The sequence below is a fragment of the Rhinoraja longicauda genome, chromosome 5, assembly GCF_053455715.1.
Source record: "Rhinoraja longicauda isolate Sanriku21f chromosome 5, sRhiLon1.1, whole genome shotgun sequence".
NCBI lineage: Eukaryota > Metazoa > Chordata > Chondrichthyes > Rajiformes > Arhynchobatidae > Rhinoraja > Rhinoraja longicauda.
Window position 1 is genome coordinate 85,342,808 of NC_135957.1, and position 12,968 is coordinate 85,355,775.

The following is a 12,968-nucleotide window of genomic DNA, read 5'->3' on the forward strand; positions in this document are numbered from 1 at the left end:
GCAGAGGACAATCCTGGCTACAGATGTCAAGGCTGGCTGTGAGGAATTGGTGATATACCTCAACAAATACATTCTCTGACTATGAGCCATTTATTTATTCTTCTTGAGCATTCAAGAGTGTCCTCACAATGTGTGATAATAGACAATAGACAATAGATGCAGGAGTAGGCCAATTTGGTCCTTCGAGCCAGCACCGCCATTCAATGTGATCATGGCTGATCATTCTCAATCAGTACCCCGTTCCTGCCTTCTCCCCATACCCCCTGACTCCGCTATCCTTAAGAGCTCTGTCTAGCTCTCTCTTGAAAGCATCCAACGAACTGGCCTCCACTGCCTTCTGAGGCAGAGAATTCCACACCTTCACCAGATTTACAACTCTCTGACTGAAAAAGTTTTTCCTCATCTCAGTTCTAAATGGCCTACCCCTTATTCTTAAACTGCAGCCCCTTGTTCTGGACTCCCCCAACATTGGGAACATGTTTCCTGCCTCTAACGCGTCCAACCCCTTAATAATCTTATATGTTTCGATAAGATCCCCTCTCATCCTTTAAATTCCAGTGTATACAAGCCTAGTCGCTCCAGTCTTTCAACGTACGACAGTCCTGCCATTCCGGGAATTAACCTGGTAAACCTATGCTGCACGATCATTGGATAATATGTTCGCAGGGTTGATGAAGCGCTGAATTGTCTACAATTCTGTTTCAGACCGGTGTTCTCAGGACGAACTGTGTTGACTGTCTGGATCGGACAAACACAGCTCAGTTTATGGTGGGGAAGTGTGCATTGGCATGCCAGCTGTATGCACTAGGTGTCATAGATAAACCACGACTGCAATTTGACACTGATGCTGTTCGGTAAGCAGTAATATAATGTTCATGCATCCTAATTCATTTCTTTAGTTTGCTGAATTTCTTTTGATCCCACACACTAACTCTGCAACTTCATAATAGTTGGGTATCATTTTTTTTTAAAACACTCCCTTCCTCCTTTGAGGATTTGAGTATAGGAGTAAAGAGATCCTTTTGCAGTTGTATAGACAATAGATGCAGGAGCAGGCCATTCGGCCCTTCGAGCCAGCACCACCATTCAATGTGATCATGGCTGATCATTCTAAATCACTACCCCGTTCCTGCCTTCTCCCCATGCCCCCTGACTCCGCTATCCTTAAGAGCTCTATCTAGCTCTCTCTTGAATGCATTCAAAGAATAGACCTCCACTGCCTTCTGAGGCAGTGAATTCCACAGATATATTGGCCCTGGTGAGACCACGTCTGGAGTACTGTGCGCAGTTTTGGTCTCCTAATTTGAGGAAGGACGTCCTTGCTATTGAGGCCGTGCAGCTTAGGTTCACGAGGTTAATCCCCGGGATGGCGGGACTGTCATATGAGGAAAGATTGGAAAGACTGGGCTTGTGTTCACTGGAGTTTAGAAGGATGAGGGGATCTCATAGAGGTGTATAAAATTATGAAAGGACTGGACAAGCTGGATGCAGGAAAAATGTTCCCAATGTTGGGGGAGTCCAGAACCAGGGGCCACAGTCTCAGAATAAAGGGGAGGCCATTTAAAACTGAGATGAGAAAAAAACATTTTCACCCAGAGACTGTCTCATTTTTCCTGCTGACGCTAGATACCAGCAGACTGGACGAGATGTTTTATAATGTCAACACTAACCGCTAAAAAAAAAGTCGGTTTGGTTTGCGTGGGCATGGCGTTGAAATGTTAGCAACTTGAAATAGTACGCCATCATGCCTTCTTGTTTTAGCAGATGAAGAATGTAAGGAATGTGACTCGACTGACATCAGGAGGTAGATCGTATCATAGACCACAGCAGAGAAATAGGCCCTTCAGCCCAACCTGTCCATGCCATCCAAGATGCCCATCTAAACTAGTCCCACTTTCCTGTGTGAGGCCCATATATATATATCCCTCTAAACCTCTCCCGGCCAGGTGTCTTTTAAATGCTGCTATTGTATCTCATAGAGTGATACAGTGTGGAAACAGGCCCTTTGGCCCAACTCGACCACACTGGCCAACAATGTCCCAGCTACACTACACTAGTCCCACTTGCCTGCGCTTGGTCCATAACCCTCCAAACTTGTCCTATCCATGTACCTGTCCAACTGTTTCTTAAACGATGGGATAGTTCCAGCCTCAACTACCTCCTCTGGCAGCTTGTTCCATACACCCACCACCCTCTGTGTGAAAAAGTTACCCCTCGGATTCCTATTAAATCTTTTCCCCTACACCTTGAACCTATGTCCTCTCATCCTCGATTGACCTACTCTGGGTAAAAGACTCTGTGCATCTACCCGATCTATTCCTCTCATGATTTTGTATACCTTGATATGATCTCCCCTCATCCTCCTGCGCTCCATGGAATAGAGACCCAGCCTGCTCACCCCCCCCCCCCCCCCCCCATATAGCTCACACCCTCTAGTCCTGGTAACATCCTCTTAATCTTTTCTGAACCCTTTCAAGCTTGACAATATCTTTCCTATAACATGGTGCCCAGAACTGAACACAATATTCTGAATGTGGTCTCACCAACGTCTTTTACAACTGCAACATGACCTCCCAACTTCTATACTGTATCTGCCTCAACGACCTCCTCTGGCAGCTCGTTCTCTACACCCACCACCCTCTGAGTGAAAAAGTTCAATTGTGGCACTCTCACGTTAAACCCATGGGTATTTGATTCCCCTACCCTAGGTAAAAACACTCTGTACATTCACCCTATCTATTCCCCTCATGATTTTATAAACCTCTATAAGATACCCCTGCACTCCAAAGAATAAAGTCCTAGACTGCCCAACCCACCGATAGCTCAGCCAATCATGTCCTGGCAACATCTGTCAATTAAACCTATTAGTTTTGAAATGCTTTCTATATTTTAATCTAAGTTAGCTAGGTTTACTGGACCTCAAAACATTGTGTGCAGGAGACAAAAGGATGGATTGAATTTTGTAGCCCTGACTGAGGTACTGATTGAGAATGATCAGCCATGATCACATTGAATGGCGGTGCTGGCTCGAAGGGCCGAATGGCCTCCTCCTGCACCTATTGTCTATTGAGCCAGAGGAATCGAGGGTATTTCTTCCTGGCTTCATGAAATAACCCGTAATTTTCCCTTCGCAACTACCCTCTCCCATCTGCCTCCACCCACAACACCAACACATTACTCCAACTTTCCTCCAACCGGTTCCCAAAATTGTCCAGAAGGCCTGGATGTGAGACTTGGGAGCGCTAGATGGTTAACAAGAACTGTAACAGTGGGGTAAGGAAGGAGGTGGGGGGAGGGCATACAAACAAGCAAAGTTTAAATCATCTTAAGGCAAAACTGGAAATCTCAGCCACGCACATTACTACCTCCCTCTTGGGGCGGCACGGTGGCGCAGCGGTAGAGTTGCTGCCTTTCAGTGCCAGTGACCCGGGTTCCATCCTGACTATGGTTGCTGTCTGCACGGAGCTTGTACGTTCTCCCCGCGAACGCGTGGGTCTTCCCCGGGTGCTCCAGTTTCCTCCCACACTCCAAAGACGTACAGGTTTGGAGGTTAATTGGCTTCGGTAAAGATTGTAAATTGTCCCTAGTGTGTAGGATAGTGTTAGTGCATAGGGATCGCTGGTCAGTGCGGACCCGGTAGACCAAAGGGCCTGTTTCCATGCTGTATCTCTAAACTAAACACACCTTCGTAAAATAAGTTGTTAACATGGTGAAAAATTACGCACAGTGCTGGGGTAACTCATCGAGTCAGGTAGCATCACTGGAAAACTTAAGAAGTGCCTCGACCCAAAGAATCACCCATTCTTGTTCTCCAGGAATGCTGCCTGACCCGCTGTTACTCCACTTTTCTGCATTTTCTTGTAGCTACTTGTTAACATGGTATATTTTCTGGACAGGTTATTTGAAGAGCTGTATGAAGATCATGGTGATACACTTTCTTTACAATATGGGGGCTCACAGCTCGTACATCGGGTGAAAACGTACAGGAAAATTGCACCCTGGACTCAACATTCCAAGGACATCATGCAAACTCTCTCTAGGTACTACAGTAATGCATTTTCAGGTAACCGGATTAGGTTTTAATGCTTCAAACGTCATGAAATATATTCAGAAAGCCCTAAGTTATTCTGGTATAAATTTAGCAGCATCTAAACTATTGTTGACTTGCATCAGTTGACACTCAAAATATTAATTCATGGGTTTGTTACTTCACACTCATCACAATAATACTTTATTAGCCAAGTATGTTTTGCAACATATTAGGAATTTCATTTGCCATACAGTCATAACAATAAAAAGCAACAGGACACACATGATACATTTTAACATGAACATCCACCACAGTGACTCCTCCACATTCCTCACTGTGATGGAAGGCGAAAAAAAGTTCAATCTCTCCCTTCTTTGCCCTCCAGCGGTCGGGGGGCCTCGAACCTTCCGTTGACGGGACGATCTTGACTCCCGTAGCCAGCGGCGGGCCTTCCTCGTCGGGGCGATCAAGCTGTACTTCATTTTCTCTTTTGAGTTCTTCTGTGCGTGTGCTCCCAGGTTACTGCTACGGAAGAACTCTCATCTCTCGTATCTCTCCCACGAGGCGAAAATTCCTCCCAGCACACACCTTGCCAAGAATCTGATCTTTCAATGTGGTCACCTTTATTCCTTTAAAACTCCAATGTTTACATACTCGACTTGTTCAATTTTCCAGGTTCAATCAGCCGTGATTGAATGGCGGAGTAGACTTGATAGAAACATAGAAAACAGGTGCAGGAGTAGGCCATTCGGCCCTTCGAGCCAGCACCGCCATTCAGTATGATCATGGCTGATCATCCAAAATCAGTACCCTGTTCCTGCTTTTACCCAATTTCCCTTGATTCCGATAGGCCTAAGAGCTAAATCTAACTCTTGATGGGACGAACAGCTAAATTCTGCTCCTATCACTTATGAACTGCCATCAGGCAGATCAGTCAATTTGTCCATGCTGTCCAAGATGCTCCATCTAAGCTAATCCCATTTGCCTCTGCGAGGCCCATATCCCTCAATCTTTCCTACCCATGTGGATACAGACTCAACCTGTCCAATCTTTTCTCATTAAAAAATATCCCCACATACCCACGATCAGGCCAGTGACCCATCTCTGAAATGCCTCCAATGATAACATGACCTTTCTTAAATGAGGAAACTAAAACTGTTCACAGCATTGTAGACCCACTAATGATTGTACAGTTGTAGTAAGACTTCTCTCCTTTTATATTCCGACTTCCCTTGAAATAACCCCATTTGCCTTCCCAATTGCTTGCTGCACCTCTCTTTCACTGGAGATGGAGCATAGCCGCAGAGTTGCTTCCTGACAGCGCCAGTGACCCGGGTTCAATCCTGATTATGGGTGTTGTCTGTACGGTGTTTGTACGTTCCCCCCGTGACTTGCGTGGGTTTACCCGGATGCTCCGGTTTCCTCCGACACTCCAAAGACGTACAGGTTTGTAGGTTAATTGGCTTCGGTAAAATTGTAACTTGTGTAGGATAGTGCTAGTGTGTGGGGGATCGCTGGTCGGCACGAACTCGGTGGGCCGAAGGGCCTGTTTCCAGACTGTATCTTTAAATTAAACCAAGCTAAAAGATGTTGCCTGACTCGCTGAGTTACTCAAGCACTTTATGGCTAAATAGTGTTTGCTTGTTTTGCCTCCATGGTTTTTATAAATCAACACACTTCAAATAACCACATCAACATCTTCTATTTTTTCACTATTTGAAAATAATTTTGTATTTTGACAAAGTGTATAATCTCATATTATACTCCAACTATCTCCTTCTTGCAAGGGGGAGTGTACGTCATTAAACTCTGTTCATAATAATAATAATTTAAAGACGTTTCCTTGTGTTGCAGATGCTGATAGACAGGATTCAATAAATCTGTTTCTTGGAGTTTTCCAGCCTTCGGAAGGAAAGTCCCACCTTTGGGAACTTCCTACTGACTATTACTTGCATCATAAGAACACGGTGGCACTTTTGTCCCCCAAGAGAAGGTAATAAATGTCGTATGGTTTCTATTTTATTTTGAAGATTTATTCAACTGCCAAATCTAGTATATTACTATCTTAAGATTGAATCCCATCATTTTTTAGCAACACCGGGCTGTGCTCTTCTAAGGAGATATCAACTCACAGGTTCACACCATCAGGTTTACATTTTGCTGCCTTACAGCGTTGGAGACACGGGTTCCATCCAGACCACGGCTGCTGTCTGTATGGAGTTTGCACGTTCGCCCCGTGACCGCGTGGGTTTTCACCAGTATCTCCGGTTTCCTCCCACACTCCAAAGACGCACAGGTTTGTAGGTGAATTGGATTTGGTAAAAATTGTAAATTGTCCCTTGTGTGTAGCATAGTGCTAATGTACGTGGATCGCTGGTCGGCACAGACTCAATGGGCCGAAGGGCCTGTTTAAACGCTATATCTCTAAAATAAAATAAACATCACTCAAATCCAACACTGAATCTGTAAAATTTAAATATAAATGAATCCCTCCATCCTGGTTTTGTTGAAAATTTAAGAAATCTTTTAATTGTGTTATTTTCATGCCATCAGTTTAAATTTCCAATATTTGGAACATTATTTTTCTTATTATTGCAGAATGTCATCAAAAAAGACTGGATTTCATTTCAAATCAAAATGAAGCCATTGTGCCCACTGAATATGGATGTTCAGCATTCTGCTGGTGCAGAGGCTCAGAGATGGGGTGGGGCAGGGCGGGGGAAGAAGCTAGCCACTTAAGATGGTCATGAGAAGGAGTTTCTTCTCTGTGGATTTTTAATCGTTGGCCTTATCTGCCCCGAGGGTTGTGGATGTTGCATTTAAATACCTCTGGGGCTATTCGGATACCAAAGGAATTAAGTGTAAGAAAATAACTGCAGATGCTGGTACAAATCGAAGGTATTTATTCACAAAATGCTGGAGTAACTCAGCAGGTCAGGCAGCATCTCAGGAGAGAAGGAATGGGCGACGTTTCGGGTCGAGACCCCGAATTGGTTGTTTGTTTTATTTGTTTGTTTGTGGCCCTTCGGTCCACCGATTCCGCACCGACCAAAGATCCCCGCACATTAACACTATCCTACACACACTAGGGACAATTTGCACTGATACTAAGCCAATTAACCTACAAACCTGTACATCTTTGGAGTGTGAGAGGAAACCATAGATCTCGGAGAAAACTCACGCGGTCACGGAGAGTACGTGCAGACTCCGTACAGACAGCACCCGTAGCTGGGATGGAATCCAGGTCTCTGGCGCTGTGAGGCAGCAACTCTACCGCTGCGCCCCCCCTAAGTTAGAGGAGGTGCTTGTGAATCTGTGCTTCACCATTGTCTCATCTACTTCATGCAGTAAATGTCTTTAGTCCCCACTGTGTTTTTATATTTTATAACTATATCAAAATCCAGTAAATGGTGAACTTCTGTCTTTTTCTTGAAGCTATACCCATTGGTGGACACCAGATGTACTAATGAACCTACCCTTGCCATATGATGAAGGTAGGAACCGATCACTTGTAATTGTATTGTTGAATTTGGTGTGTTTATTTTAAAAACCATGTGGCAATTCTTAAAGTTAATTAAGGTCGGTGTAATGTTATCATGTCTTCCATTCCTCTCCAGTTCCTTGCACTGAAAACCTTAAAAAGATGACAGTAATAAAGAAGACTGATAGATCTGATGAGGAGATAGATGTGTACACAGAGTTCTACCGGCCCGAAGAGCTGAGCTCGTTTGATGATGCTTTTTGTTTGAGAATGACAAATTCAGCTAAGTATGTGATATATTTTGTCACAATATATATATATTTCATTTTGCTAACCCTCCCCACCGTCCAATGCTCCATTTTTAAGGACATTGTTTCAAAGAATGTTTTGAGAAAATATTTTGAAAAAAATAAAAAAATAATAACCTGCAATAACTTAAGCCTTAAAACTGGTTAGTTTTGTTAAACAGTAGAAAGGTGTGCCTTATACTGAAGGGTCTCCAGTGATCAACGAAGCATGCAATTTTATCAATGAGTGATTTTGGAGTGTTTTGCTAGCTAATAAAATGAGGATTGTAAATTTTGATTATCAGGACTTAATGTATATGCGACAAGAAACACATCAAATATTAAGGGGCTACTTTGTGATAAGGTAGACATTTCATCATTTTGTAAATTAGAAAATTCAATAATGTTTCTACCTCATTTACAAAATTGTCCCCATGTTTCAGAAGATCTTGAATGGTGCCAAATGTAGTCATTATGAAATACAATTTTGTATTTCTCATTTTATTAGCTAGAAATATAATTCCCAACATTTTTTTCTTAGTCCAATTCAGCGTTTCAGTTGTACCGAGCATTGGGCTCTCTTCAGTATCTGGTTTAGTTTAGTGATACAGCACAGAAACAGGCCCTTCGGCCCACCGAATCCGCGCCGACCAGCGATCCCCGCACATTACCACTACCCTACACACACTAGGTACAGTTTACAATTATACCGAGCTAATTAACCTACAAACCAGTACGTCTTTGGAGTATGGGAGGAAACCAGAACACCCTTTTTTCAACTGTTTCCAATGTTGGGGGTCCAGAACCAGGGGGCCACAGTTTAAGAATAAGGGGTAGGCCATTTATAACAGAGATAAGAAAAAACTTTTTCACTCAGAGAGTTGTAAATCTGTGGAATTCTCTGTCTCAGAAGGCAGTGGAGTCCGATTCTCTGGGTGCTTTCAAGAGAGAGTTAGACAGCTCTTAATGATAGCGGAGTCAGGGCATATGGGGAGAGGGCAGGAACGGGGTACTGATTGAATGATCAGCCATGATCACATTGAATGGCGGTCGGTGCTGGCTCAAAGGGGCGAATGTCCTACTCCTGCACCTATTGCCTATTGTTTATCCCTGTGATATGCCTAACACCCTATACATTCCCCCCTCATCTTTTCTGCATCTAAACCTACCTTATTTTCTCCTCTTCCCAGTCTGCCAAAGTGTCTTTGACTTCCAACGTTAACACCGTTTGGCATTAGATCATTGTAATTGATTAGCTAAATGAGATGTTAGATGTATAAATATCTACAGTACGTATTATCTTTAGTAATTAAGTACATCCACCAGTATTTGACACGTTTTATGAAAGATTTTGCATAACAACTTTGAAAATATTGAACATATTATTTTGCTGGCTTGCAAATTTGTTATGAAAATTAAGAATACAGTGGCTTCCGATGGGTTTCCGTTCCAAGAAACCCATCGGAAACCGAAAGTATTGTAAGTCGAAATGCCTAATACGCGCGAAGCATCGTAAACCGGGGAGCACCCGTATTGTAGGACTGTGGCATTTAATAGTTTTTCTGTACTCTATCTAAAGGGACTTCATGCCAAAGAACGTTGGAATAGACCCAAGTCCGTTCACGATTCGCAAGCCTGAAGAAACTGGTAAATCCGTGTTGAGGTAACAAACCAATTACAACATTCATCTGTCGTCTTTCATCTATTTTTTGAATATAGTTTTGCCTACAATTTCCTATTCTTTAGACTTTTGAGATAGTGCGTGGAAACGGGCCCTTCGGCCCACCGAGTTCTCGCCGACCAGCGATCACCCCCCCCCCCCCCCCCACCGTATCCTAGCATTATCCAACACACTGGTGATAAATTGCAGTTTTTCTCACCGAAGCCAAGTAACCTTCAAACCTGCACGTCTTTGGAGTGTGGGAGGAAAACCAGAGCACCCGGGGGAAACCCACGCGGTCACAGGGAGAACATACAAACTCTGTCCAGACAGCACCCGTAGTCAGGATCGAACCTGGGTCTCTGGCGCTGTGAGGCAGCAACTCTACCACTGTGCTGCCCACGCCACTGTTCATGTTTTGAGTCACTCTGTGTCCTGAGTTCAATTCTGACCCCTGGTGCTATATGTGTGGGCTTTGTAAATTCTGTAACTGCACAGAAGCTCCAACTTTTTCCCCCCACAGATTAAAGATTAAAGTGCTGGTCGTTTATTTGCCTCCTGTAAATTATCCCTACTGTAAATAGGTGGAGAGTTGATGGCATGCGAAAGAGAGTAGAGTTTGGATAAATTACTGAGGTTAGAAAAACATTTTATGGTCAAACATAAAAAGTTTCAATATAGACTGGACCCGGTTTCTTTTTTTTTTAGACGTGCAACAGTCTGGTAAATCTATCAGTCCAGCACCACTACCAACATCCCAAGCATTCCGGATTATCTGGAATAACAGTTTTGTTGTGTTTTCATAAATTCATAAGTTGTAGGAGCAGAATTAGGCCATTCGGCCCATCAAGTATACTGCGCCATTCAATCATGGCTGATCTATTTCTCCTGCCTTCTCCCCATAACCTCTGACACCAGTACTAATCAAGAATCTATCTATGCTTCAAAAATATCCACTGACTTGGCCTCCACAGCCTTCTGTGGCAATGAATTGCACAGATTCACCACCCTCTGACTAAAGAGATTTCTCCTCATCTCCTTCCTAAAAGAACATCCTTTCTTTGGTTATTTAGTTGATGGAAGAATGTTAAGCAGAACATAGAATAATGTGGGGGATAGAAAGGGCCAAAGCACAGAGTCTTTTGCCCAGAGTAGGGGAATCAAGAACCGGAGGCCATGGTTTAACGAGAGAGTGGAAAGACTTAATAGGAATCTGAGGAGCAGCTTTTCCCACACAGAGGGTGGTGGGTGTATGGAATGAGCTGCCCAGAGAAGGTATAAGAAAATAACTGCAGATGCTGGTACAAATCGAAGATATTTATTCACAAAATGCTGGAGTAACTCAGCAGGTCAGGCAGCATCTCAGGAGAGAAGGAATGGGTGACGTTTCGGGTCGAGACCCTTCTTCAGACTTATATGCCCCTCAGTCTGAAGAAGGGTCTCGACCCGAAACGTCACCCATTCCTTCTCTCCTGAGATGCTGCCTGACCTGCTGAGTTACTCCAGCATTTTGTGAATAAATGACTTGACTTGATTGGTCGTGTCTCCAAACTTATAATCGTTCCAGGTGTTGACTGTTGAAGAACACCACCACCTTCCACTTTCATGTCAAAATTCTATCTTGTATAATTTTGCCGTAAATGTCATGTTTTACACTGGGCGTCAAAATGTAATACTTTCAAAATTTGAAGAAAAAAACGAGAGAAAAAAATATTTATAAGACATATGGGACACTTACTGATTTCAAAGTTCCCTTACAAACTTACACCCCAGCGGCATGAACATTGACTTCTCTAACTTCAGACAGTCCCTGCTTTCCCTCTCTATCCCCTCCCCCTTCCCAGTTCTCCCACTCGTCTTCCTGTCTCTGGAGTTTAGAAGGATGAGAGGGGATCTTATAGAAACGTCTAAAATTATAAAAGGACTGGACAAGCTAGGTGCAGGAAAAATGTTCCCAATGTTGGGGGAGTCCAGAACCAGGGGCCACAGTCTAAGAATAAAGGGGAGGCCATTTAAAACTGAGGTGAGAAGGAACTTTTTCACCCAGAGAGTTGTGAACTTGTGGAATTCTCTGCCACAGAAGGCAGTGGAGGCTGACTCGAAGGGCCGAATGGCCTCCTCCTGCACCTATTTTCTATGTTTCAATGTCTCCGTCTACATCCTATCTTTGTCCCGCCCCCTCCCCTGACATCAGTCTGAAGAAGGGTCTTGACCCGAAACGTCACCTATTCCTTCTCTCCTGAGATGCTGCCTGACCCACTGAGTCACTTCAGCATTTTGTGTCGACCCTCGATTTAAACCAGCATCTGCAGTTTTTTTCCCCCTGCTCCCTTTCAAACTGTCGGCACCTAACCCACCACGAGGCCTGCAGTTCACGCCTGGGTTTATTATAATCGTGTTATTTAATTTAATTTTTTTTATCACGACGAGTGCAAAAATAACTCGTAATAGCACTATAAATAGCATTCACGACTTTACTCAACGGGGGGGACGGGGGGACGGGGGGGGGGGGGGAGACAACAGAATGAGACATCGTTAAAATAGGTGAGCAAACCAGATTTTAATTTCTTGATTTTAAGTTCTATTCATTATTAAGTATTTCAGTGGAAAGCTTCAACACAAATATAAACAATTTTTTTTTAAAAACAATAAATATAAAAACGGTTACTCTGCTTTTAATTCACACATTTAACGTGACCAAATGGACTCTGCTACTTAAGTTCTGCTGCAAAAACTAGGGGTATTAGAAACATAGAAAATAGGTGCAGGAGTAGGCCATTCGGCCTTTCGAGCCTGCACCGCCATTCAATATGATCATGGCTGATCATCCAACTCAGTATCCTGTACCTGCCTTCTCTCCATACCCCCTGATCCCTTTAGCCACAAGGGCCACATCTAACTCCCTCTTAAATATAGCCAATGAACTGGCCCCCACTACCTTCTGTGGCAGAGAATTCCACAGATTCACCACTCTCTGTGTGAAAAGAAACGTTCTCATCTCGGTCCTAAAAGACTTCCCCCTTATCCTTAAACTGTGACCCCTTGTTCTGGACTTCCCCAACATCAGGAACAATCTTCCTGCATCTAGCCTGTCCAACCCCTTAAGAATTTTGTAAGTTTCTATAAGATCCCCCCTCAATCTTCTAAATTCCAGCGAGTACAAGCCGAGCCTATCCAGTCTTTCTTCATATGAAAGTCCTGCCATCCCAGGAATCAATCTGGTAAACCTTCTCTGTATTCCCTCTATGGCAAGAATGTCTTTCCTCAGATTAGGAGACCAGAACTGTACGCAATACTCCAGATGTGGTCTCACCAATGCCCTGTACAACTGCAGCAGAACCTCCCTGCTCCTATACTCAAATCCCCTCGCTATGAATGCCAACATACCATTTGCTTTCTTCACTGCCTGCTGCACCTGCATGCCTACTTTAGAAATCCATCTAATCAGGTGATAAATGATACAAATCATAAGCATAAGCAGAATTTGGCTTATATAGAGTTATTTAATTG

At 43.6% G+C, this 12,968-nt stretch overlaps 1 protein-coding gene across 6 annotated transcripts in view; it reads left to right on the plus strand.

Moving 5' to 3' along the window:
* Nucleotides 1-12,968, plus strand: part of fig4a (FIG4 phosphoinositide 5-phosphatase a) — a 90,232-nt gene that overhangs the window by 49,349 nt on the left and 27,915 nt on the right. For 5 of the 6 annotated variants that reach the window (XM_078399891.1, XM_078399889.1, XM_078399890.1 and 2 more), the window contains 6 exons: nucleotides 706-854; nucleotides 3,897-4,063; nucleotides 5,885-6,023; nucleotides 7,466-7,524; nucleotides 7,648-7,798; nucleotides 9,378-9,461. In XM_078399891.1, the coding sequence (XP_078256017.1) occupies nucleotides 706-854; nucleotides 3,897-4,063; nucleotides 5,885-6,023; nucleotides 7,466-7,524; nucleotides 7,648-7,798; nucleotides 9,378-9,461 (749 nt within the window). The remainder of the gene's footprint in view (nucleotides 1-705; nucleotides 855-3,896; nucleotides 4,064-5,884; nucleotides 6,024-7,465; nucleotides 7,525-7,647; nucleotides 7,799-9,377; nucleotides 9,462-12,968) is intronic. The other variant, XM_078399894.1, reaches the window with a different exon arrangement.